Consider the following 27,493-nt stretch of genomic DNA (forward strand, 5'->3'; position numbering starts at 1 on the left):
AAGTTTATTTCAGTTATTCAGTTCAAAAATATTATTATAAAGGTTTTAAATATCTTGAGATTTAAAAAAAGGATGATATGCATACTAAACTGGAGAACTTAACCTTTTGGCTATGGATCAGGGTTGCAGCAGGTCATAAAAGTAAAATGTGTTTGATTAGGGACTAAAGGTGTTTGACATTAATGGGAATTCAGTCTTTAATTTGGAGGAACCTCTTGCAATGTAGTGTTGAGCTTTTTAAATTGTTATAGGTTTATTGCAAACATGTGCTAGTTTGCATCCTTGGTCAGTAAACCTGATTTGTTGTGAGGAATAAGTAATTAAAAGTGTAAATGAGTTTAAAATAAAAAGGCTAATCAAGAATTGTCTGAAAACCTACTAAATTAATGAAATGATATCCTTCTGAACCTTTTCACATATAGTGACAGGCACTCAAAGCTATTTTGAATGTTTGAGGTTTGAAAGTGTTAATTTTTTAACACCTGCATGGTATAAGAGGTTGCTATGATTACTTGAAGTGAGATGGAGAAAAGCAGGCAAAGGGTCACATCTAATCTTCATGTTTGCTACAGAGGTCTCTCTTGAACTGGGGACTGTTATAAGATTAACCTTTACAAATAAAGGTAAGGTAAAAATATATTTTCCTCCATTACAGATCCGTATGCGCATGTCTCCTTCCTTCATGTCAGCAAGACGACTGAGAAGCTCCAAGCAACCCTGAACCCAACCTGGGACCAAACTCTGATTTTCAACGATGTGGAGGTTTATGGAGATCCCAACAACATCAGCGACAATCCTCCTGACGTGGTGCTGGAATTCTACGACAGTGACCAAGTGGTAGGCTGGAGGGTTCTTTTACAGCATATCAATCAGAATATCCCAAATCCTTCACAACAACACACATAAGGCCAACCAGATGAGACTGCAAGCGTATTTCTCTCCTGAGACACCTTTGTCCATTTATAGATGCACTTCCATTTATCAAATGAAATATCTAGAGGCTGTAAACATAGTTCAGTTTAAGTGCTGAAATAAATGTTATGATAGTTGCATAGGGTAGAAGGTGTGTGTGTGTGTCCTGTCGGGCTCTTTTTGGCATTAAGTCAACAATTCTTACTGCCACATTGCAAGACAGATTTACTGTTTTCACCATAGTGCTCTGCTTGATTTATATACTTAAGAAGCTATATTAGATTTTATTCTGGGACCATTTCATGTTCAATGGACACTGAAACAAGAAGGTAGAAGAGGAAGAACTGAGAGAAACAGATGAGACAAAATGCTAAAAGGAAGAAAAGGTAAGAGGAGAGGAAAGGGAGAGTCTGCTTCTACACCTGCAAAGAGAGATATAAAAAGAACAGCAAAACCAACAGAGAAAGTATTACAGGTACAGACAACCAATGTCTGGATCCAATCACCTGCAGGTGTTTGTGAGAGTACACTTGTGTATGTAAGGTGTATCCATAAGCAAAATGGTCAATAGTGGTTGTGAGGAGCCAAAGACCCGCCCTCCAGAGCACTGAGGCAGACGCCAGGGAAACCAGAACAACAAACGCCCGAAGGATGCCCAGAGCAAACATGCCCAAGAGGGACCAGCACAGGGATGGCTGCCAACCCACCTGAGGGAAGAGCAGAGAGGAGCCCCAGGATAAAAAAAAAACAGCCACAACCCTGAAGACCCCCGGGAGCCGTGGCAATGAGAAGATTGTCTTGTTTCGTGGGGAAATGTAATTTCCCCACGAAACAAGACAAAGTACTGCACTACTTTGCAATTTTATTTAAATTTATTCAATTCAGTTTATTTGTATAGCTCCAATTCACAAAACACATTGTGTCTGAATTGAATGTTCTCAATTGCCTTGAGACAAAGTCAAGTGAGGATTCATTCCAAGTGACCCTAGTTATTAAACAATGCAGTTATCAGTTATTACTCAAGTTGGTTAAAGTTAATGTATCCAAGGAAACCCAGCAGATTGCATCAAGTCACTGACATGTAGCATTCACTCCTGGAAGAGCATGCAGCCACAGCGGACTCTAGGAACCACCAGCAGACCTGCAGTCTGAGAGCGAAGTGCTCTGTTAGGAACATACGGGGTAATCAGAGCTCTGATATATGATGGAGCTTGATTATTAAGGGCTTTGTACGTGAGAAGGAGAATTTAGAATTCTATCCTTGATTCATCAGGGAACTGATAAAGGGAAGCTACAATTGGAGAAGTAAGGAATTACACCAGTCCAGCCTTAGGGAAACAAATTTATGGACTACTTTTTCAACTTCACTCCAGGAGGGGATATTTCTAATTTTGGCATCCTAGAATCCTAGAAAGCAGTTTCATGTGGGATTTACATCAGGAATTTATGGAGCAATCAGATCTCTGATGTATGATGGAGCCTGATTATTGAGAGCATGTGAACAAATATTTTATGCTGTTGCCTTGATCCCTGCAGCACATTCAAGCTTTTCTAAGAGAAATTGTGATTAGGTTGGGTCAAACCTCCAAGCTCAAGGTGTCGTGTCTGAGGATACTCCAAGCCTCAGGGTTTGGCTTGGAGCACATTCCTAAACTAAATGTTTACACTAAGAGTGTCCAAAAAAGGACATGGTATATCTCTGGGACACTAAGGAACATCTTGGAGCTGCAGGGCTCAGGGAATGTCTATACTTGTACTGTGTACTCACCGAGTGTGTTTAAGAAACTGCTGTAATCATTGTTCTTTGAAAATTCTTCCATCAGCTTTGATTTTCCCAGATTGGTGCCCCAAACCTTAGCGTTCTATATGGCCCTTTTTGCTCGATACGACATTGATATACCACATTAGTATTTAATCTGAGTCTTTCCTGAAGAGGTGCCATATTGCTTGGCCTGTCCTCAAATGTTGATATGATGAAGCTAATATTGTTGATAACTTTAGAAGGTGTAATGGGATCAAAACAGTCCAAGCTCAGATCAGCTCAGGATGAAGTAATCATGTTAAGGAGCAAGCCAGTGATTTTATGTTGAATAGAATCAATATTATAAAGAATCTAATAGTCTGTACTGCTGAGGGAATGAATGGTTCAACAGTGCTATAACTCTGTATACGTTTAGTGACTGTACGTTGTTTAAGGCAACCCGCAATGAGGAAGTAACACTATGAACAAGAACAGCGTTTCCAGCCCAAACGCAACATAAAACCCTTCCACATCAATCAGAAGCAGCCTAAATCTCAACCTCTCTTGAAACTCATGTTGAAAGCATTAAAATATCAACACGCCACAAGGACCCATTTGCACTTAAAGAAAAAAGGTTACACGGACAGGCTCCCAAAAAAGGTATGCACCCAACCAAATAACCAACAGATCTTTCCCAATGCCCTTACAGCAACTGAACAAAGGTTATCCTGTTTACTATGAAATTATGTGGGCTCTTAAACTCTCTCTCACACACAGTCAGATCAATCTAGCGATTCAGTTTTACCTAAACAGCCATGAAAATTGTTTATCAGTTCTAAATTAATCTGTAACACCAATTGAGTCAGTCACACATTGCATGGAAACAAAGTGACATTACATTTGTGTAGTAATATAATTGCCTTCTCTTAAGTTTTGCGCTGCCATGTTCTTTGAAATCATCATGTTGTGATTGTATTTCTGTATTATATGATACATTTTGTATTTTCTCCACATCCACATAATGTGGTCTCTCACCGGCAGGAAGGGCCGGGTGTAGCTTGAACTCTTAACCCCATTTGGGATGTTTCCAATTGACACTGAGTGAGACATCAGTGAGCTCAAGCTCGAAAGATTCTCTACGTTTCAAAATAACTACTGATATGAGTGCAAGGACACATCTGGTTGAAAAATTTGCCCTCTGTTTTTCCTGTGATACTGAGGAAATGAAAAATGGAACAGATTCTTTAAAAGTTTCAGTAATTTCTGATAAAGATCTGGTATAATAAAGTTGTCTTTAAGGGATTGAGTGCTCAGTGAAATTAGAGCCAAAGGTTATTAAACAAATGTTGGGGCAGGGTTATGAGGAAATGCTGTCAGTTGTTCACACTCAGTCATATGTCAGCACAAGCTCCAGAGAAGACAACCCAAGTTTTTTATTGCAATACAGCATGCATCGTCTCCTCTCCTAATTGGTGTAACTATGGTTGAATAAAAAAGATCCTCGTTGTTATATTCCCAGAAAAAATGTTGATACACATTAGTTATGTAGCCCTTGGGAATTCCAGCTAAACTTGCGTGCAACGGCAACATGTGATCCTCTGCAGGGGAAAGATGAGCTGCTCGGCCGCAGCGTTTGCGTCCCGTTGGTGAAGCTGAACTCCGGCATGGACCAGACGCCCAAACTGCTGTGGCATCCTGTCATCCAGAAGGGCAAGAAGTCCGGAGAGGCGCTGGTTGCTGCCGAACTCATTCTTAAAGACAAGGTTTGATATTCCAGCTCTGGGAAATGGGTTGATTTACAGTCACAGAACCTGATAGTGCACATCACATAAACAGATCTCTAAACACAACAACAAATTAAAAAACACATGTTCAAAACATTTAAAAAAAATACATGAACTAAGCACGTACAAATTAGAAAAACGCAACATATTCAGAACCACAGCATGTTGAAAAACACATTACCTTGAAACAAATACAAATGACAACACAATTTTGAAATGCACAATAACATAATGAAGTTGCAACAACATATTTAAAAACAATACAAATACTACATTTTCAAATCCACAACATTATCTTAAACACAATGACATTAACCTATCGGAAGAAGTAGCTACCGGTGGGAAACACGGGACATCGCTGATTGGATGAGAGAGTCGTTTGGATTTTGAACTGGAAGTTATTCTGCCTGTAGCGAGTTTTTGAAAGCTTGAATATTATCTGTAACTTACGGTTCAAAGGCCAAACGATACTGTCGTCCAATCAGCGATGTCCCATGTTTCCCACCGGTAGCTACTTCTTCCGAAAGGTTAATGTCATTGTGTTTTTTAAGATGTTGTTTTGAAAATGTTTTGTTGATAAACAATGTTATGTATTCATTATGTTATGTATTTTAATATTTTGTTGCTTTTAATTTGTATTTGTTTCAAGTTAATGTTTTTCAAGATGTTGTGGTTTTGAATGTTTTTTTTTTATGTGCTTAGTTATTGTCAGTTTTTCAGCATGTTTTTCCAATTTGCACATGCTTAGTTAATGAGATATTTTTAAAATGCTGTTTTGAATGTCATTGTTTTTTTAATTTGTAGTTGTTTAGAGGTTTGTTGGTGTGGTTTGCGCTTCAGGGCCACTGTATAATAGTCTATAGACCACAAAATCTTTCCTCCGAAAAATGACATTCCTCCGAAAGGTTTTGTCTCCTTTACCTTAAGCACATTTAGATTGAATTACCTGCTATACCAAAAGCTTCTACATATTTTCGTACACCAGATATGTGCTGATTTTACATTTAGAGGGTTAGTGGTGATGTGTTGTCACAGTTGGCATTCTGAGCGACGGCACTGGAAACTCTGGGAAAAGACGGAAAGTGCTGTGTGTAAATAATTTTCTTCACATGCTGTGAACAACAGATTAGCGCATGACATTTCGGGATAATCTATAAGACTAATGCATTGGTCTGTGACAGAAGTTATAATCGTTAAATAATTTGCCAGTTTGGAATTTTAAAATGCAAAATGTGTGGGAACCCTGAGTTTGGTGCAGAAGGACTTAAATATTTTAAAACTGTCATTTCATCCTCTTTCTTTTTTATTATTGTCTTGAAAGTGTAACCCTGGAATAAAATGAGTGTTTCTCTTTGCAGTCAGGTGAGTGGGATCTTCCCCTGGTTCCCCCAAAAAGAGCGGAGAACCTCTATATGGTTCCTCAGGGTATCCGACCTGTGGTGCAGCTCACCGCTGTGGAGGTAATGCACCACCTGAGCCACTGATGCACTGGCATAGACCTTCTCCCTTAAACCATCTGTCCTTTGTGTGCCGCTTTTTCTTCAGATTCTTGCATGGGGTCTGAGGAACATGAAGACGTACCAGCTCGCCGCTGTGTCTTCTCCCAGTCTGGTGGTGGAGTGTGGGGGCGAAAGGGTGGAGTCTGCCGTGATCAAAAACATGAAGAAGAGTCCCAACTTCCCCGGCTCGGTTCTCTTCATCAAAGTGGTAATGATGGCATCACCAGTTAAAACAAAAGTGATAGTTTTACTTTCCATGTGAAAGTAGCGTTTGTGTCACATCAAACGTAAGGTGCTGTTGGGTTATGTTACACACTAACACAAATTACTGCCAAATTGAAGAGGAAATAAAATGTATTCTGCTTAGGTTAGAACCAGATTGAATTTGTTGGCCTACATGCAAAACTGTGAGTAGGAAAACTAACACTGCACACCTTGCTGACTGTGAAAAATGGTGCTGGCAGAATCATTCGGTGGAGATGCCTTTCTCCAGCAGTGATGGCAAAGCTGGTGTGAGCTAATCAGGAGGTCAATGACACAAAACGAGCAGATCTGCAATAGAATGGATCAAATCAGTACAGGGTTAAGTCCAGGCTAGTATCGACTTAAGAATGTGTGACACGATGTAAAAATTGATGTTCAGATTCATTCAATCTGACTTAGCTTGAGCTAATTTGTAAAGAATTTGAGTCTCTAGATTGTCCAAGCTTGTAGAGACTTGCCTTTAAAGACTTGAACCTGTAACTGCAGCAAAAGGTATTTCTAAGCATCGACTCAGGGGGTTGGCATTTAGTATTTTTGTAAGTCAGCCATATATATTTTTTGTTTTGTTTCTTGGGAGACGATTTATAAAACGCTGGTAAAACAACTAGAAAATGACTCTGGGACTTAACGCACAAAGGAGGAAGTCACACGACTATGTGGAGTTGTAGTTTATCTTTTATCACAGAAAGGTGTTTGGCTGAACACAGGTACCCTTTTTTTTTAAACTAGTTATGTCCAAAGGTTTTATAGGTTTGAAATATCACATAAGCCTCAAATTACAAATGGCAAATTCGCTTCAAATTACATTCTATGATTTTCCTTCCTTGCCACTCAGCTCCTTCCAAAGGATGAGATGTATACTCCTCCCATTGTGGTGAAGGTGATCGACCACCGTCCGTTTGGCAGGAAGCCTGTGGTCGGTCAGTGCACCATCACCTCTCTGGAGGAGTTCAGATGTGACCCCTATGTCATCGTCTCAGAGGGAGCCAGGGCCTCCAAGAGTAAGTTTCAGTCATAAAACACAATAAATTACTGCAGAAAGAGAAGAACGTCTTGATTTCTGTTTTAACAGTGGCTCTGATGACTGCACCTCGTAAAGATGTTTCCATCACTGTGGAGGAAGGCCGACCACTGTTGGAAGCTCAGGTAAATGCTAGCTTCTTATGTCTTCCCCACACCCCTTACCCCTAGCACTGTGGTTGCTTAAGAGTAAAATTTGACTCCTAAGTGTCAAATTTTCACAGACTTCCATACTTTGGCTTGCAGTTTGTGTACAGTATGTCTGCTGCTTTCAACAAACTGGCTTCCCCAACTTCCCATTTTGTATGTATTTTTACTTATTGTAGCTTTCTAATTCACTAAACCAATGACACAAGCTTAATAAAATCCCTCATGATGTTGACTCCATGGCTTTAATCCACACTGGCACATAACTGATTTTACTCAATGTATTTGGAATGGCTATAATGAGCACACTGGATCATTCTGATTACAACAAGGGCATAACATGAATATGATTAAAGGCATCTAGATGGATAACCTTGCATAGAAACCTACTTCATCACAGAATCCTCATTTTTATAAATTTAACACATACAAGAAAATTTAGCAGCCAACAACCATTCATTGCAATGCAATTCATATCCCTTAAACTCTTGCATTTTGTGGTTACAACTAAAACCTTTTTAATGTATTCTTCTGGGTTTTATGGAACAGAAAAACAACACATATTGCATATTTGTAGAAGGAAGGATTCATAGTATTTTATTACAGCTAAAAATCTGTGTGGTATGCATGTGAACAACCATCTGTGGTGGAGAACAACCTTCGTCTTTTTGGACATATAGCTACCAGCTGTAAACATCTATAGACTAAGGTTTTTACCCATTTTCCTCATAAAATAGCTGAAGCTCAGATTGGGTGGGGGGCGGCTGCGAGCCTCAGCATTCAAGTATTGCCATTGATACTCTGTTAGATTTAGGCATGTGTACTTTGACTGGGCCATTCTTGTGGACTTATACGCTTTAAGCTTGCCATCGTAGCTCCAGCTGTATGGGGGGTTGCTGTCCTGCTGGAAGGAAACCTCCACCTCAATCTTGAGTCTTTTGTAGCCTTAAATGTGCCCCCTCTCCAGTTCTGTCCCTGGTTTAGCTCATGCGTCTTGGACAAGGTGTGTTCAGGGTGATGTGGAGTCTTAGCTCAGCAGCACGGTGTTTTGCATGTGAGCCAAAAAGTTCCATTTCAGTCTCGTCTAATCAGAGCACTTTATTCAACTTGTTTGCAGCACAAACTGCAAATCGGATCATAAAATCGATTGATGGAGCGTATGGCTAGTAGTTATCCAGCTGACAGATTATCTCAACCTAGCTGTGGATATACCTTCTTCTGCTGTGTTCCTTGGTCTCCATTATGCTTTTTGTTTACTAATGTCCTTGAACAAACCTTGGAGGCCTTCAGACTTGCTGTACAGTATTTAGTAAAAAAAAAAAAAAAAAAAGAAGAAATCCAGCTGTGTGCGATTTAAAGATCAGTCTAAGTAGGTTTATTAGTTTTGCTAGATTTAATTTAAGGGTTTCAGAGCATGCAATGCACTGTTATTGGTGGAAACATTTGACGCCCAAGTAATTAAGTGAAAACCATGTGTTCTATTGGTTTTTGTGGGTTTATTAATGAATGGATCAATTTAGGTGTAATCAAATATATACATTTATTATAAATGATTGCATAACCTTTGAATTGGAACATTTTAATTACAATTAGGAGATGTGGGGATGTTTTTCCCTAGATTTTAAATATTTGACCAAAACTGTTAAAGTTTGAATACATCTGCTGTTTGGAAAAAAGTGCATCTGGGTTCCTTGTTGTTATGCCCTTGTTTAACAGACTTGCTACCAACCATAAAGCAGGATTGATCACTAATAAATCTTTGATCTCTCTCCTTCACCATGTGGGTCTTCTGGTGATGATATCGTAATGACGTTGCTGTATTTTACTTAATTTGTTTTTATGTTTATCTCTCTCATCTGGTCTTTCTCCAAACCAGGCAGAAAAGGTAAGAGAAAAACCACCTTTAGCTTTTAGTTCTTATTCTTCATTTTAACTCTGCCAAGGTAATCATGCAATGCAACTGCATCTTAGGAAAAGGAAACGGTTGACTGGTGGAGTAAATTTTACGCTTCAGTTGGAGACCAGGAGAAATGTGGCCCTTACATAAAGAAAGGCTACGACACCCTCACGGTAAGCAAACTTTATTTCTTCCAAACCACACACTCCAACACATAATTGCTATTGTTCGACAAGGAATTGTGTTTCTGGTTGCAAACGTCTGAAATGTGGGCGTAACCTCTCAGGTGTATCATAGTGAGTTGGAGGATGTCCCAGAGTTCAAAGGGTTGACCGACTTCTGCAACACGTTCAAACTGCAGCGAGGCAAGAACGAGAACGGGGACGAGGACCCCACCGTGGTCGGAGAGTTCAAGGTAGTTTGGCCCATTCAGAACCTTCTGCCTTCAGTGGTGATGGTTGACTGTATACAAACTACCATCCTTTGCTCAGTTCATGGCAGTGTTTGCTGGTATCTGCAGGGTGCGTTCAAGGTGTACCCCCTGTCGGATGACCCGAGTGTTGCTGCCCCGCCCCGACAGTTCAGGGAGTTGCCGGAAAGCGGGCCTCAGGAGTGCCTGGTCAGGATTTATGTGGTTCGGGCAATTGACCTGCAGCCTAAAGACAACAATGGCAGGGTGAGAATGAAGCTTTGGTGCAGACAGGCATTTTGACAGTTCAGCCAGTTCCCCTTGTTAAACTTGACCTTTTCTGCCTCCTCAGTGCGATCCATACATAAAAATATCAGTTGGCAGAAATACGTTTGACGACAGAGATAATTACCTGCCCAACACCATAAACCCTGTGTTTGGAAGGTGAATCTAATGAATATATCCAACCAGTCTTGTCTGCCATTGCCGTAACGGCCGGTCAACAGTTTTCAAACCTTTCTCGTGTTTAGGATGTTTGAGATGACGTGTTTCCTGCCTCAAGACAAAGACCTGAAAATCGGAGTTTATGACTTCGATCTCCTGACTCGTGATGAGAAGGTCGGTGAGACGGTGATCGACCTGGAGAACCGCTTCCTGTCCCGATATAACTCCTACTGCGGCCTTCCTCAGACATACTGCATGTAAGCAGACCATCTGGGGGTGGGAATGTGGGGGGGGGGATACAATAAAACATTTGATCTGCTTTTAAGAAAGAGAATTGAAACATGATTAATTCTGTCATTGAAGCTCTGGTATCAACCAGTGGCGGGATCAGCTGAAACCGTCTGAGATCCTGGAGAACCTGGCTCGTCTAAAAGGGCTGTCCAAACCCAGGACAGAAGACAATGGCACATCTCTTACTTTCAACGGAAAAGATTACACATTGGCTGAGTTTGGTAGGATACTGGGATATTAAAACGAATTGGGTAGGGACCGTTTAGTTCAACTGTCAAATAAAACTACCTCTGTTTTGTCATAAAGAAAGCAACACAGAAATTCACCAGCACTTGGGCCCGCCCCGAGAACGACTCTGTCTGCATGTCCTTAGAACACAGGGACTTGTTCCAGAACATGTGGAGACCAGGACCCTTTACAGCTCCTTCCAGCCCACTCTCTCTCAGGTTAGAAATTGTTTAACCATCAGCCCAAAGATACATGATTTTGTAAGTTATTTACAAATAAAAATCTGAATTGTGTGCTGCATTGCTTCTCAGCCCCTCGGTATAAATCCAGCTGTTCTGTTTCTGGGCTTAGAGGTTTGTTGGAGAAAATTAATAAACAGACTGCATTATGAAGACCAAGGAACCCAGCAGCCAGGTTAGGCAGAACGTTGGGGAGGTTGTAAAACCATATCCCATATGAGACCAAAGAGCAGCTCTTTGTTCTACGAGGAGAAACCCATATCCAAAGGAAAACGAATGACTTCAAATTACCCTAAACACACTTTTCCAACACTGAAGCATGTTGGTGGTAGCATCATGCTGTGGGCACGCTTTTCTTCAGCAGAGACAGAAGCTAGTCGGAGTTGATGTGGACATGAATATAAGTAAATACGGTGCAATCCTGGAAGAAAAGCTGTTAAAGGCAGCAAAAGGGTAACACTAAACATGCAGCAGCAAGGTCTAGTATTCTTGTTAAGCACCAGTTAAAGGCTGCATCAATGTTTACAGACATGCTCAGACCAATTGAACTCAACTTGAGCTACTTTATTAAAGGAACTATCCCTGGTCCTGCGCAAGTTCGAACCATGAGTGAGGAGAACAGTTTAGTTTGAACTTTAAGCCCCGCCCCCAACTGTTTTTTTCCTCATGAGAAAGCGTCTACATGCAGAACACTAAACATACGCCTCAAACTCTTACACACGCGTCCGGAGTAAACAAGGCTTTGAAGGACTTGGTTTTCTTTTACATAAATGGCTACGTCTTGGATACATTTTTCTTATTTTCTTTTGTCAGAATATGTATTTCGTACTGTTCTGTTTACATACCCAGTCGTACATGGTGCTAAAGGAGCTGGTGCGTAGCAATGGCTTTGCGCCCTATTGCGCCTTGTCGCCATTGGCAAAAAAAAAAAGTCGTCCCACTTTTTGTCCCCAGTTCGCTGTGTTCCTACTAAAAACAGACTGGTCTCGCTTGATCGCACAGTCAGTCAATTATTATCAAATTATGTCTTTTAACTCATAATACGTTGCGTGAAAAGTATTTTTATCAATCAGACAAAAACAAGTTCAGGAATAGTTCCTTTTTAAGAAAGGAAAGGTTTCTTTACCCGTTTGTATATGTGCGGAACTAGTAGATCCACAACCCAAATTCTTGAATCTGGAATTGTGGTGAAAAGTAGAGCTTCAAAGTATTGACTGGGGGTGGAATGCAGATGCACATAACACTTCAAGTTTTTATTTGTATTATATATAAGATACTCTCCTTCTGCTTCTATGCACTACCTTCTGTCACAGTGTTTTATGTTTATGCCCATGACACAATCTGTTGATTAGGGAAGGCTTCAGATGTGGGTGGATGTCTTCCCAAAAAGCATCGGACTCCCTGGTCCTCCCTTCGACATCACACCCCGCAAGCCTAAAAAGTAAGTGAACGATGTTTTCTCCCCAGATGCTTATGGACAACACTGATCTGTCTGAATGTCCAGGTATTTCCTGCGAGCTGTCATCTGGAACACCACAGATGTAACTCTGGATGAAACCAGCATCACAGGAGAGAACATGAGTGACATCTACGTGAAAGGGTATGCTACAGTCCCACTTCTGTTTGTTTTTTTTAACACAGAACCAACTTTACAAGTTGAATATTGTTGTGAAGTTTTTCTACACAGGGTCAACATTCTATTAAGAGGCTCAGGCGTGTATCTTAGTTCTATTACTGGATGTTGAAGGTTCTGGAATGCATTTGAACTTACCAAGGCCTACGAGCTACTTTTTGATGACCAAAACTGGGCATAGCTAGTAGGTTCTCCTTGGTTGAGTAAGAAGAATTTGTTTGAAATGTAGTCATTAATTCATTGGACTAAGCTTTACTCTGACTGATGGGAACATCCAGGAATCTTGAAAGATGTAAGAAGAAGAACTGTAGATTTTTAAAAGTTGGGGAAATCTTTTGGAGCCACTTGTAAACAATTCTAGATCTGAAGATCATTCACATCTCCATGGACTGAGAGGGTTCTAACTAGCTCCAAAATTGAGAGCTTAAAGTTCATTTGCAGCTATTTTAAGCTAAAATTGAAAGGTTTACGGTCAGACAAGACAAATATTGACCTATTTGGCCACAATGAAATATGCTTGTGGGAGTCGAGGTAAGGCCTTTTCGACGTTACACCATAGTGCTGTCATAGGATCATGCAGAGGGTCTGAATAGATCCTGGTTGGATTTATGCATCGTATAAAATTGATGGAATAAAGAACAAGGAAGAAAACCTCTAAATTGTTCAACTTCACCTCTGGTCCTAATTTCCAAGGTAGAAATGGTTTGATGTTCCAACAGCTCAATGGTCTCAAAGAGCACAGTATATTTCTGGAGTAGTTTTCTCAAACCTGTCCCAGAAACTTAAAACAGGACCCAACCCTACTGAGTCTTGGTGATGGCTACAAGAAGCCTGTGGTCAAGGTGCTGCTCGCAAAGGGACATTTAATCAAGCAATAGTTTTGTTATAACTAAATATCTGAGCCTGAATGTAGAATTTTTACTCTTTTGTGGACTAGAGAAAATTCCTTTGCAGAATCAAACTGGATCACCCACTTTTCCTAAAATATTTTGAGGTTGTTGTACAAACAATCAAAACCTCAAATAAAGGACATTCGTGAGCCTGAGTGGTTGAATTCTGTCCCCATCATTCTCGGCAGCTGGATGCCAGGCATGGAGGAGGACAAACAGAAGACAGACGTCCACTACAGGTCTCTGGATGGAGACGGCAACTTTAACTGGCGGTTCGTCTTTGGCTTTGACTACCTGCCAGCTGAGCAGCTCTGCCTCGTGTCCAAGAAGGTGAGGCTGGTGGCTGGTTTAGTACGACGTTCATGTTTTTGTGACATTTAGACCTGTTTTGTTGAATAAATGTAGCTATAAAATGTTTTTATTCTTTTTGTATCAGGAACACTTTTGGAGTCTTGACAACACAGAGTTCAGGATCCCCCCCAAGCTGATGGTTCAGATTTGGGACAACGACAAATTCTCATTGGACGATTACTTGGGTAAAAACACAAAACTGCATTGTAAATCCTTGTTTCAGAGTACCTCTGTGGTGTGGTTCGTGTCTTTGATACGAGTGACCCGGGTTTGAATCCTGGTTGTGTCAGGAAGGGCATCCAGTGGAATCTAGACTCTGCCAACTCTGTGTGCAAGCTGTGACGACTCTCCGTTGTAAACCCTGAGTAAGGGAGCAGCCTGAAAAACTCTGTCACTTGTTGTTTCAGGCGTGCTAGAGCTGGATTTGCGCAAGCTGGTCCCTCCTGCCAAGACTCCGGAGAAATGCTCCCTGAACATGATGGATAATCTGGAAATCGAAGCACCAGAGAAACTGAAACCTGCCAAGTCTCTCTTTGCTCAACAATCAGTCCGAGGCTGGTGGCCTTGTTCCATTGAACAAGATGGGAAGAAGGTCCTGGGTGTAAGTATAGAGTTTTATAACCAACCCCTGAATAACCTCATAAAACCATTGTAAGACAACCATTTTAAGATCTTTGAATGTTGTGAATATTTGAATGTATTAAAATCCAACTGGCCATTTGTTCTCTCTGAACATCTGTGGACAGGTTGCTCCTGATGGTTGAGGCTTCCATTGGCTCAAAGTCCTTTTTCATTGGGTTTCCTCTTTTTTATTGGTAGGGCAAAGTGGAGATGACGCTGGAGATTGTGAGTGAAGCAGAGGTAGATGAGAAACCTGCAGGAAAAGGACGAGACGAACCCAACATGAACCCAAGGCTGGACCCTCCAAAGTAAGAGACCATTGTACCCAGCTGTACAAGATGGTACAGGAGGTTGTTTCAAAGGGATTTATGCTGCATCATCTAACACATACTGCTTTTATCTTTCTTTCCCTCCAACCACCAGCCGTCCAGAAACCTCTTTCTTTTGGTTCACCAACCCCTGCAAGACCATGAAGTTCATTGTGTGGAGAAGGTTCAAATGGGTGTTCATTGGTGCTATCATCCTCATCATCGTAGTCCTCTTCATCGCCATCCTGTTGTACTCTTTACCGGTAAGAACAGATGTGTGAAAGCACTGCTTGCCTGTATCTCAGTGAATTAAAATATCCTGGAACTGCTGATTGATGTTGGTCCAAAAACAGCTCTGACCAAGTGCTGAGTGGGCATAGTAAAAGTTACGTAGAAATACTTTTCATTAGGCCCATATTTCTGATGAAAGTCCTTGTAATTTAGATTTTTCATTAGCTATAGGTCAAAATCATCAAAATTAACTGAAATAAAAATCTAATAGATATTGATATACAAATAATTGTTCTATTAGTTAGTTCCAGCATTTTAGTTCAAACTCTTTGGTATTCCATTTTGTGATGCACCCGTCCAGACAAAAACCTTCCACATTTTGATGCAAGCCTTTCAAGAATTTAATACAGTTTTCGCAGAGCACAATGTCACACTGTAAAACAGGAAACACAACCTTTGATTTGAGTACATTTATTCGGTGCAGAAAATATCACATGGTAAGAAATGATTGCTTTTAAACAAACTACTATTGTTAGTTATAGTGGACCCTTTATCAACTCAATAAAAAATGTAAGGTAGTCCTTTTTATATCAGTTTTTTAGGTTGTTTTTTTTTATCAGCGTCTTTTTTATCAGTTTCATTTAGCCTCTTTTCAAAATGAGAAAGACAAGAGAACATATCATTCACCAAAGGCAGGTGTACTGATCTTCATTAAACCAACAAATTGCAATACAGAATAATAGTCTAAAGGTTGTCCATATAAATAGAGCAATAATTAAAAAGTAAAATAAACATGACAGTGTGACAGAGGAAGTTGGATGAAAACCTGAGCCCATTTTGGCACAAGGCAAGGTTTGTAGGGCAAGTGACAAAAGCGAGAAATAATCTAAGTTTACTGTCAGACATATCTATGAAATCTAATTCTATCTGACAACTTTTAACTTGTCTTTAGTGGGGGTGAGAGATGTGGCATATTTAGACCAGGTAGTGGAACAAGAGTGACTTATTTTAACTTATCTTTTCCAGAACTACATCTCAATGAAGATCGTGAAGCCACTTCAGTAACTCTACAACGGAGTGTCTGCACCACAAAGGATTACATTAACTGCGCACAGACTCACTCAAACTGAACACGTGTTGCTGCTTTTTTTTTTATCAGCTGATAGTGTTTCATTGTGGGGAAGGGGTGCTTGCCTATTTGCACTGTAAACATATCTACACATGACCAAAGTCACAAACATTTGACTGTATTGTTGTTAACACTTAGCCATGCAAAGCCACAGACTGGTGATAAACAGTTTAACGTGCAACTTAAACACGGGTTCTGATTCTTTGTCGGCATTGAGAGGCTGTTCTGTACTGGATCAAACCTTCCTGTCAGTGTGTCTCTGGGGATGCCTTTCTGTACACGGTCACTTTTAAGATGTTTAAGGTGATGTATCTGAGATGCAATTGTTCTTTCATTACAACGTGGCTTTCAGATTTTTGTCATCGTCATTGTGCAGAGCCCTTTATTCATGTCTGTCCTATGTTTTTATAAAGAATGTTGCTAATGTTTTACATTGAACCGATTAAAGCTAACAGAAGTCTGAAACGTTTATAGAGGATCTGTTTTAACTAATCGGTGCCCATGGCTCTGAAGCACATCACTTTCACATGAATGTAACACTCAGAGGAAAAACTCAATAAAATAAAGTCTTATAAGGTTCAAATGAACTCTTCATGTATTATATTTACAGCAGAGGCTAAAATATGATCTGTTACCCCAGATATCATTAATTCCATTATGATGCAAATATTTTAGATTGCTAGAAGACTGGAGATGATTTCAACCAATTTATTAGTCATAGCAAACAGGAAATTGAAGGCAAAGCAGCTTGTTTAATTTACTGAATACAAAAATGACTCACTTGTAAATGTGAAAGTCTAATTTCAATGCAAAATTAGAGTGAAAAGATATTTAGTAACTGATTAAAAACAGTCTGTTTCTAATCTTATTAGTCCCTTGTGTTAGAACATTGAATATCCACATTTACTGAAAGTCAAACTAAACTAGAAAAACAAGACTTGACTCAGTTTGGCTAAATGTCAGCCAATATTTAAAATTCAGGGCAGATGACTCTCATATCAGACATATTATTGTTTTTGGGTTTTTTGGGGGAGCTTTTGTCAGTGATGGTATGTTTTACATAAACAGGTAAAATAAATGCCAAAAAGCAGCAGTGCAAAATCCCAAATCTAAATTAAGGAGTTTAGTTTGAATTGACCACACTGAGCTGCTCACTCTGCAGGCCACCGGCTCTGGAGACTGTATATTCTGATGAGGTGGTGCAGTTTAGCTCTAAGATAATTTATTTTCTGCTGGAGAGTCCTGCTGTCTTTTACGTCTGTCTTTAGGAGCAATCTGAGACAGTATTCCAAACACGAATACCTGTATGTGGTTATGGCAATCAAACAGAAAATTGCTTTCTTTAACAGTCTTCATCCGGAAACGTACAAACTGGCAACTCTGACAAAGCCATAGTATAAAACCATTACGATACTGCAAAATATTACTTTGACACCAAATTTTAGCAACAATACAACATTTAACTTTATTCAGTGAGGGGGACAAATCCACAATAAGAAATATGTTTAGGAGAATCACTTGTGCAACGATTGCTGTTACCCCTTCTCATCCCTTTTACAATAAATGCAACACATTTAACTATTCTGGCTCATTGTTTCAAGAAACATCTATTTAGCAATTCATTGTTTCCATGGGAAACAATCAATTGTATCAATTTTGTCTTGGTGGGGGTTAGCGTAAAAATTAACAGTGCTACTTTCTTGGGGGGGGGTTGCAAATATTTTCCTTCCACTTAACTTTCCATTAATATCCCTTAACATAGCTTTATATGAGCAGCCAGCTTGGGTCTCTCTCCATCTGTCTATGTTTCTGTCTCTATCGTGTATCTTTATACATGGTTATATTTTGAAGACTACCTGCCTCATCCTCCCTACTTCTTGATTCAAAATCTCTTTAAATCTAAATCTACCAAAATTTATAGCATAACTTTATTCCAATTTACTTTTTCAGATCCATTCATGGGGTGTATCTACCAACAAATATGCATTTCCAAGTATAAAGTAGCCATCTGTTTTCATTGATATACTCAGGAAGGTGGATTTTTTTTTTTTCCTTCCCAGCTAATAGTTGTTCTTTAGAACTAATTGTTCTAAAGAACCCAAACACAACCACACACACTGAGTTGTGAGTTGTGGAGAGAGAGCGAACCAGAGTCCCAACTGAGCTGGGGCAGAAGGATGTAGATAGCAGGAGCTGGAGGACTGCGGGTGCTGAGCTGAGAGCCCAGGATCATCCAGGGCAGGCGTGAGAGCACTGAGGTCCAGGAGGAGCCAAAAGCTCAACAACAAAGGGTGTATTTGGAGCGCTGAGGTGTGGTTAGCCGGTAGCACAGCAGTGAGAGTTGTTGGAGTGCCAGGCAGCAGCAGAACCAGCAGTACAGCAGAGAGATTACTTGCAGGCAGGCGTCGATGAAGGGAACTGTCAGGCAGACGTAGGAAGCTCTGGCTTGCAGGCATGGGCGCTCTGACTGGCAGACGTGAGAAGCAGGTGGCAGGGCGAGGTTTGGATTAAGACAATCCGGCAGGGGAGAGCAGACTTAAGGGAGCTTAAGTAGGGAGGATGGCAGGTGAACTGAGTCTGAGATAATTAGGAACGGCAGGTGGAATTAACGAGGAGATGGAGTGAGAACTGGGCTGGATGAGTGGTGGAAAGAGCTGGCAAGTTCATGGGGAGCCAGGCAGGCCAAAACTGCACCATGACATGTGGTAGAAGGAAAAATTATAAATATCTTAAATACATTTTCAGGCAAATGTGGCCTGCATTTGAAATCAGCCTCCTTTACTCTGATAGCCCAAACAAACATCCAGTGCAATCAGTTTGCCAGCAGCTGTAAGCCCAGATATAGAAGTGATCCAGTTCTCTCTGTTTCTGACTGATCTGGTCCTGACGTGTGTTCAGAGGTATGGCGTGCTTATAGTGGATTCCATTACTCTGGTCATAAAAGAACAGCATCTGAAATGACAGCAATGAAGAGATCATATCTAAAGCTTTATAAGCCTTGGCAGGACTAATGACACTCATTCTACTCACTCCTTTTTCTGGACGCTCCAGCGACACCAAACTCACAGAATCCACTCATTGTCACCCCCCGAATGACATTTGTGAAAATCAGCCCTCTGGGATGAGCCTGACCAAAGATCCCAACCCTAGCTCAAGGATTTAGGCTTCATGGAGTTCCACCAGGCCCAAAGAGACACCACTAAAGATTCTACTTAACTTAGAGATATCAAACCGCACGGTTTCTAGGGTGTGAGTAGAGCAGGCCCTGGTAATTTGGGGTCCCTATCTGCCCCAGGGGCCGAGAGAAAGCCGTGCTGTGTCGTCAAACCTAATAACCGGTCCAAAAACAACTAACAGATGGAAGGTCTTTGAGAGATAGGCTCTACTAGGTTTGTAGCACCTTACCTAAGGAAGCTGCATAAGCAAATTTGGGCCAGATTAAACCAAACGTCTCAGAGTTATGAAGTGTCAAAGTTTCATTTTTGGTCATTTTTCCACCCCTTCCTGCCCCTGTCATGCCAAGACGAAAGCGCTCCAGCAACACCAAACTCACAGAATCCACTCATTGTCACCCCCCGAATGACATTTGTGAAAATCAGCCCTCTGGGATGAGCCTGACCAAAGATCCCAACCCTAGCTCAAGGATTTAGGCTTCATGGAGCCCCACCAGGCCCAAAGAGACACCAGTAAAGATTCTACTTAACTTAGAGATATCAAACCGCACGGTTTCTAGGGTGCGAGTAGAGCAGGCCCTGGTAATTTGGGGTCCCTATCTGCCCCAGGGGCCGAGAGAAAGCCGTGCTGTGCCGTCAAACCTAATAACCGGTCCAAAAACAACTAACAGATGGAAGGTCTTTGAGAGATAGGCTCTTCTAGGTTTGTAGCACCTTACCTAAGGAAGCTGCATAGCAAATTTGGGCCAGATTAAACCAAACGTCTCAGAGTTATGAGGTGTCAAAGTTTCATTTTTGGTCATTTTTCCACCCCTTCCTGCCCCTGTCATGCCAAGACGAAGCGCTCCAGCGACACCAAACTCACAGAATCCACTCATTGTCACCCCCCGAATGACATTTGTGAAAATCAGCCCTCTGGGATGAGCCTGACCAAAGATCCCAACCCTAGCTCAAGGATTTAGGCTTCATGGAGCCCCACCAGGCCCAAAGAGACACCAGTAAAGATTCTACTTAACTTAGAGATATCAAACCGCACGGTTTCTAGGGTGTGAGTAGAGCAGGCCCTGGTAATTTGGGGTCCCTATCTGCCCCAGGGGCCGAGAGAAAGCCGTGCTGTGCCGTCAAACCTAATAACCGGTCCAAAAACAACTAACAGATGGAAGGTCTTTGAGAGATAGGCTCTTCCAGGTTTGTAGCACCTTACCACAGGAAGCTGCATAGCAAATTTGGGCCAGATTAAACCAAACGTCTCAGAGTTATGAGGTGTCAAAGTTTCATTTTTGGTCATTTTTCCACCCCTTCCTGCCCCTGTCATGCCAAGACGAAGCGCTCCAGCGACACCAAACTCACAGAATCCACTCATTGTCACCCCCCGAATGACATTTGTGAAAATCAGCCCTCTGGGATGAGCCTGACCAAAGATCCCAACCCTAGCTCAAGGATTTAGGCTTCATGGAGCCCCACCAGGCCCAAAGAGACACCAGTAAAGATTCTACTTAACTTAGAGATATCAAACCGCACGGTTTCTAGGGTGTGAGTAGAGCAGGCCCTGGTAATTTGGGGTCCCTATCTGCCCCAGGGGCCGAGAGAAAGCCGTGCTGTGCCGTCAAACCTAATAACCGGTCCAAAAACAACTAACAGATGGAAGGTCTTTGAGAGATAGGCTCTTCCAGGTTTGTAGCACCTTACCACAGGAAGCTGCATAGCAAATTTGGGCCAGATTAAACCAAACGTCTCAGAGTTATGAGGTGTCAAAGTTTCATTTTTGGTCATTTTTCCACCCCTTCCTGCCCCTGTCATGCCAAGACGAAGCGCTCCAGCGACACCAAACTCACAGAATCCACTCATTGTCACCCCCCGAATGACATTTGTGAAAATCAGCCCTCTGGGATGAGCCTGACCAAAGATCCCAACCCTAGCTCAAGGATTTAGGCTTCATGGAGCCCCACCAGGCCCAAAGAGACACCAGTAAAGATTCTACTTAACTTAGAGATATCAAACCGCACGGTTTCTAGGGTGTGAGTAGAGCAGGCCCTGGTAATTTGGGGTCCCTATCTGCCCCAGGGGCCGAGAGAAAGCCGTGCTGTGCCGTCAAACCTAATAACCGGTCCAAAAACAACTAACAGATGGAAGGTCTTTGAGAGATAGGCTCTTCCAGGTTTGTAGCACCTTACCACAGGAAGCTGCATAGCAAATTTGGGCCAGATTAAACCAAACGTCTCAGAGTTATGAGGTGTCAAAGTTTCATTTTTGGTCATTTTTCCACCCCTTCCTGCCCCTGTCATGCCAAGACGAAGCGCTCCAGCGACACCAAACTCACAGAATCCACTCATTGTCACCCCCCGAATGACATTTGTGAAAATCAGCCCTCTGGGATGAGCCTGACCAAAGATCCCAACCCTAGCTCAAGGATTTAGGCTTCATGGAGCCCCACCAGGCCCAAAGAGACACCAGTAAAGATTCTACTTAACTTAGAGATATCAAACCGCACGGTTTCTAGGGTGTGAGTAGAGCAGGCCCTGGTAATTTGGGGTCCCTATCTGCCCCAGGGGCCGAGAGAAAGCCGTGCTGTGCCGTCAAACCTAATAACCGGTCCAAAAACAACTAACAGATGGAAGGTCTTTGAGAGATAGGCTCTTCCAGGTTTGTAGCACCTTACCACAGGAAGCTGCATAGCAAATTTGGGCCAGATTAAACCAAACGTCTCAGAGTTATGAGGTGTCAAAGTTTCATTTTTGGTCATTTTTCCACCCCTTCCTGCCCCTGTCATGCCAAGACGAAAGCGCTCCAGCGACACCAAACTCACAGAATCCACTCATTGTCACCCCCCGAATGACATTTGTGAAAATCAGCCCTCTGGGATGAGCCTGACCAAAGATCCCAACCCTAGCTCAAGGATTTAGGCTTCATGGAGCCCCACCAGGCCCAAAGAGACACCAGTAAAGATTCTACTTAACTTAGAGATATCAAACCGCACGGTTTCTAGGGTGTGAGTAGAGCAGGCCCTGGTAATTTGGGGTCCCTATCTGCCCCAGGGGCCGAGAGAAAGCCGTGCTGTGCCGTCAAACCTAATAACCGGTCCAAAAACAACTAACAGATGGAAGGTCTTTGAGAGATAGGCTCTTCCAGGTTTGTAGCACCTTACCACAGGAAGCTGCATAGCAAATTTGGGCCAGATTAAACCAAACGTCTCAGAGTTATGAGGTGTCAAAGTTTCATTTTTGGTCATTTTTCCACCCCTTCCTGCCCCTGTCATGCCAAGACGAAGCGCTCCAGCGACACCAAACTCACAGAATCCACTCATTGTCACCCCCCGAATGACATTTGTGAAAATCAGCCCTCTGGGATGAGCCTGACCAAAGATCCCAACCCTAGCTCAAGGATTTAGGCTTCATGGAGCCCCACCAGGCCCAAAGAGACACCAGTAAAGATTCTACTTAACTTAGAGATATCAAACCGCACGGTTTCTAGGGTGTGAGTAGAGCAGGCCCTGGTAATTTGGGGTCCCTATCTGCCCCAGGGGCCGAGAGAAAGCCGTGCTGTGCCGTCAAACCTAATAACCGGTCCAAAAACAACTAACAGATGGAAGGTCTTTGAGAGATAGGCTCTTCCAGGTTTGTAGCACCTTACCACAGGAAGCTGCATAGCAAATTTGGGCCAGATTAAACCAAACGTCTCAGAGTTATGAGGTGTCAAAGTTTCATTTTTGGTCATTTTTCCACCCCTTCCTGCCCCTGTCATGCCAAGACGAAGCGCTCCAGCGACACCAAACTCACAGAATCCACTCATTGTCACCCCCCGAATGACATTTGTGAAAATCAGCCCTCTGGGATGAGCCTGACCAAAGATCCCAACCCTAGCTCAAGGATTTAGGCTTCATGGAGCCCCACCAGGCCCAAAGAGACACCAGTAAAGATTCTACTTAACTTAGAGATATCAAACCGCACGGTTTCTAGGGTGTGAGTAGAGCAGGCCCTGGTAATTTGGGGTCCCTATCTGCCCCAGGGGCCGAGAGAAAGCCGTGCTGTGCCGTCAAACCTAATAACCGGTCCAAAAACAACTAACAGATGGAAGGTCTTTGAGAGATAGGCTCTTCCAGGTTTGTAGCACCTTACCACAGGAAGCTGCATAGCAAATTTGGGCCAGATTAAACCAAACGTCTCAGAGTTATGAGGTGTCAAAGTTTCATTTTTGGTCATTTTTCCACCCCTTCCTGCCCCTGTCATGCCAAGACGAAGCGCTCCAGCGACACCAAACTCACAGAATCCACTCATTGTCACCCCCCGAATGACATTTGTGAAAATCAGCCCTCTGGGATGAGCCTGACCAAAGATCCCAACCCTAGCTCAAGGATTTAGGCTTCATGGAGCCCCACCAGGCCCAAAGAGACACCAGTAAAGATTCTACTTAACTTAGAGATATCAAACCGCACGGTTTCTAGGGTGTGAGTAGAGCAGGCCCTGGTAATTTGGGGTCCCTATCTGCCCCAGGGGCCGAGAGAAAGCCGTGCTGTGGCGTCAAACCTAATAACCGGTCCAAAAACAACTAACAGATGGAAGGTCTTTGAGAGATAGGCTCTTCCAGGTTTGTAGCACCTTACCACAGGAAGCTGCATAGCAAATTTGGGCCAGATTAAACCAAACGTCTCAGAGTTATGAGGTGTCAAAGTTTCATTTTTGGTCATTTTTCCACCCCTTCCTGCCCCTGTCATGCCAAGACGAAGCGCTCCAGCGACACCAAACTCACAGAATCCACTCATTGTCACCCCCCGAATGACATTTGTGAAAATCAGCCCTCTGGGATGAGCCTGACCAAAGATCCCAACCCTAGCTCAAGGATTTAGGCTTCATGGAGCCCCACCAGGCCCAAAGAGACACCAGTAAAGATTCTACTTAACTTAGAGATATCAAACCGCACGGTTTCTAGGGTGCGAGTAGAGCAGGCCCTGGTAATTTGGGGTCCCTATCTGCCCCAGGGGCCGAGAGAAAGCCGTGCTGTGCCGTCAAACCTAATAACCGGTCCAAAAACAACTAACAGATGGAAGGTCTTTGAGAGATAGGCTCTTCCAGGTTTGTAGCACCTTACCACAGGAAGCTGCATAGCAAATTTGGGCCAGATTAAACCAAACGTCTCAGAGTTATGAGGTGTCAAAGTTTCATTTTTGGTCATTTTTCCACCCCTTCCTGCCCCTGTCATGCCAAGACGAAGCGCTCCAGCGACACCAAACTCACAGAATCCACTCATTGTCACCCCCCGAATGACATTTGTGAAAATCAGCCCTCTGGGATGAGCCTGACCAAAGATCCCAACCCTAGCTCAAGGATTTAGGCTTCATGGAGCCCCACCAGGCCCAAAGAGACACCAGTAAAGATTCTACTTAACTTAGAGATATCAAACCGCACGGTTTCTAGGGTGTGAGTAGAGCAGGCCCTGGTAATTTGGGGTCCCTATCTGCCCCAGGGGCCGAGAGAAAGCCGTGCTGTGCCGTCAAACCTAATAACCGGTCCAAAAACAACTAACAGATGGAAGGTCTTTGAGAGATAGGCTCTTCCAGGTTTGTAGCACCTTACCACAGGAAGCTGCATAGCAAATTTGGGCCAGATTAAACCAAACGTCTCAGAGTTATGAGGTGTCAAAGTTTCATTTTTGGTCATTTTTCCACCCCTTCCTGCCCCTGTCATGCCAAGACGAAAGCGCTCCAGCGACACCAAACTCACAGAATCCACTCATTGTCACCCCCCGAATGACATTTGTGAAAATCAGCCCTCTGGGATGAGCCTGACCAAAGATCCCAACCCTAGCTCAAGGATTTAGGCTTCATGGAGCCCCACCAGGCCCAAAGAGACACCAGTAAAGATTCTACTTAACTTAGAGATATCAAACCGCACGGTTTCTAGGGTGTGAGTAGAGCAGGCCCTGGTAATTTGGGGTCCCTATCTGCCCCAGGGGCCGAGAGAAAGCCGTGCTGTGCCGTCAAACCTAATAACCGGTCCAAAAACAACTAACAGATGGAAGGTCTTTGAGAGATAGGCTCTTCCAGGTTTGTAGCACCTTACCACAGGAAGCTGCATAGCAAATTTGGGCCAGATTAAACCAAACGTCTCAGAGTTATGAGGTGTCAAAGTTTCATTTTTGGTCATTTTTCCACCCCTTCCTGCCCCTGTCATGCCAAGACGAAGCGCTCCAGCGACACCAAACTCACAGAATCCACTCATTGTCACCCCCCGAATGACATTTGTGAAAATCAGCCCTCTGGGATGAGCCTGACCAAAGATCCCAACCCTAGCTCAAGGATTTAGGCTTCATGGAGCCCCACCAGGCCCAAAGAGACACCAGTAAAGATTCTACTTAACTTAGAGATATCAAACCGCACGGTTTCTAGGGTGTGAGTAGAGCAGGCCCTGGTAATTTGGGGTCCCTATCTGCCCCAGGGGCCGAGAGAAAGCCGTGCTGTGCCGTCAAACCTAATAACCGGTCCAAAAACAACTAACAGATGGAAGGTCTTTGAGAGATAGGCTCTTCCAGGTTTGTAGCACCTTACCACAGGAAGCTGCATAGCAAATTTGGGCCAGATTAAACCAAACGTCTCAGAGTTATGAGGTGTCAAAGTTTCATTTTTGGTCATTTTTCCACCCCTTCCTGCCCCTGTCATGCCAAGACGAAGCGCTCCAGCGACACCAAACTCACAGAATCCACTCATTGTCACCCCCCGAATGACATTTGTGAAAATCAGCCCTCTGGGATGAGCCTGACCAAAGATCCCAACCCTAGCTCAAGGATTTAGGCTTCATGGAGCCCCACCAGGCCCAAAGAGACACCAGTAAAGATTCTACTTAACTTAGAGATATCAAACCGCACGGTTTCTAGGGTGTGAGTAGAGCAGGCCCTGGTAATTTGGGGTCCCTATCTGCCCCAGGGGCCGAGAGAAAGCCGTGCTGTGCCGTCAAACCTAATAACCGGTCCAAAAACAACTAACAGATGGAAGGTCTTTGAGAGATAGGCTCTTCCAGGTTTGTAGCACCTTACCACAGGAAGCTGCATAGCAAATTTGGGCCAGATTAAACCAAACGTCTCAGAGTTATGAGGTGTCAAAGTTTCATTTTTGGTCATTTTTCCACCCCTTCCTGCCCCTGTCATGCCAAGACGAAACGCTCCAGCAACACCAAACTCACAGAATCCACTCATTGTCACCCCCCGAATGACATTTGTGAAAATCAGCCCTCTGGGATGAGCCTGACCAAAGATCCCAACCCTAGCTCAAGGATTTAGGCTTCATGGAGCCCCACCAGGCCCAAAGAGACACCAGTAAAGATTCTACTTAACTTAGAGATATCAAACCGCACGGTTTCTAGGGTGTGAGTAGAGCAGGCCCTGGTAATTTGGGGTCCCTATCTGCCCCAGGGGCCGAGAGAAAGCCGTGCTGTGCCGTCAAACCTAATAACCGGTCCAAAAACAACTAACAGATGGAAGGTCTTTGAGAGATAGGCTCTTCCAGGTTTGTAGCACCTTACCACAGGAAGCTGCATAGCAAATTTGGGCCAGATTAAACCAAACGTCTCAGAGTTATGAGGTGTCAAAGTTTCATTTTTGGTCATTTTTCCACCCCTTCCTGCCCCTGTCATGCCAAGACGAAGCGCTCCAGCGACACCAAACTCACAGAATCCACTCATTGTCACCCCCCGAATGACATTTGTGAAAATCAGCCCTCTGGGATGAGCCTGACCAAAGATCCCAACCCTAGCTCAAGGATTTAGGCTTCATGGAGCCCCACCAGGCCCAAAGAGACACCAGTAAAGATTCTACTTAACTTAGAGATATCAAACCGCACGGTTTCTAGGGTGTGAGTAGAGCAGGCCCTGGTAATTTGGGGTCCCTATCTGCCCCAGGGGCCGAGAGAAAGCCGTGCTGTGCCGTCAAACCTAATAACCGGTCCAAAAACAACTAACAGATGGAAGGTCTTTGAGAGATAGGCTCTTCCAGGTTTGTAGCACCTTACCACAGGAAGCTGCATAGCAAATTTGGGCCAGATTAAACCAAACGTCTCAGAGTTATGAGGTGTCAAAGTTTCATTTTTGGTCATTTTTCCACCCCTTCCTGCCCCTGTCATGCCAAGACGAAGCGCTCCAGCGACACCAAACTCACAGAATCCACTCATTGTCACCCCCCGAATGACATTTGTGAAAATCAGCCCTCTGGGATGAGCCTGACCAAAGATCCCAACCCTAGCTCAAGGATTTAGGCTTCATGGAGCCCCACCAGGCCCAAAGAGACACCAGTAAAGA

General features: G+C 43.1%; 1 protein-coding gene across 5 annotated transcripts in view; it reads left to right on the forward strand.

The window, feature by feature from the left end:
* LOC105935614 (myoferlin) overlaps window positions 1-16,617 on the forward strand; it is a 47,138-nt gene extending 30,521 nt beyond the window's left edge. For 3 of the 5 annotated variants that reach the window (XM_012876123.3, XM_021323368.2, XM_021323369.2), the window contains 23 exons: window positions 656-837; window positions 4,258-4,416; window positions 5,796-5,897; window positions 5,983-6,144; window positions 7,036-7,201; window positions 7,273-7,346; window positions 7,467-7,523; window positions 9,244-9,252; window positions 9,339-9,437; window positions 9,551-9,679; window positions 9,785-9,940; window positions 10,026-10,117; window positions 10,204-10,374; window positions 10,481-10,629; window positions 10,715-10,854; window positions 12,228-12,316; window positions 12,380-12,475; window positions 13,587-13,728; window positions 13,835-13,934; window positions 14,157-14,350; window positions 14,569-14,678; window positions 14,794-14,941; window positions 15,936-16,617. In XM_012876123.3, the coding sequence (XP_012731577.3) occupies window positions 656-837; window positions 4,258-4,416; window positions 5,796-5,897; window positions 5,983-6,144; window positions 7,036-7,201; window positions 7,273-7,346; window positions 7,467-7,523; window positions 9,244-9,252; window positions 9,339-9,437; window positions 9,551-9,679; window positions 9,785-9,940; window positions 10,026-10,117; window positions 10,204-10,374; window positions 10,481-10,629; window positions 10,715-10,854; window positions 12,228-12,316; window positions 12,380-12,475; window positions 13,587-13,728; window positions 13,835-13,934; window positions 14,157-14,350; window positions 14,569-14,678; window positions 14,794-14,941; window positions 15,936-15,974 (2,765 nt within the window). In that variant the 3' untranslated portion in view covers window positions 15,975-16,617. The remainder of the gene's footprint in view (window positions 1-655; window positions 838-4,257; window positions 4,417-5,795; window positions 5,898-5,982; window positions 6,145-7,035; window positions 7,202-7,272; window positions 7,347-7,466; window positions 7,524-9,243; window positions 9,253-9,338; window positions 9,438-9,550; window positions 9,680-9,784; window positions 9,941-10,025; window positions 10,118-10,203; window positions 10,375-10,480; window positions 10,630-10,714; window positions 10,855-12,227; window positions 12,317-12,379; window positions 12,476-13,586; window positions 13,729-13,834; window positions 13,935-14,156; window positions 14,351-14,568; window positions 14,679-14,793; window positions 14,942-15,935) is intronic. The other 2 variants (XM_012876127.3, XM_012876129.3) reach the window with 1 other exon arrangement.
* The last annotated feature ends 10,876 nt before the right edge of the window (window positions 16,618-27,493 follow it).

Source organism: Fundulus heteroclitus, unplaced genomic scaffold (genome assembly GCF_011125445.2).
Source record: "Fundulus heteroclitus isolate FHET01 unplaced genomic scaffold, MU-UCD_Fhet_4.1 scaffold_624, whole genome shotgun sequence".
NCBI lineage: Eukaryota > Metazoa > Chordata > Actinopteri > Cyprinodontiformes > Fundulidae > Fundulus > Fundulus heteroclitus.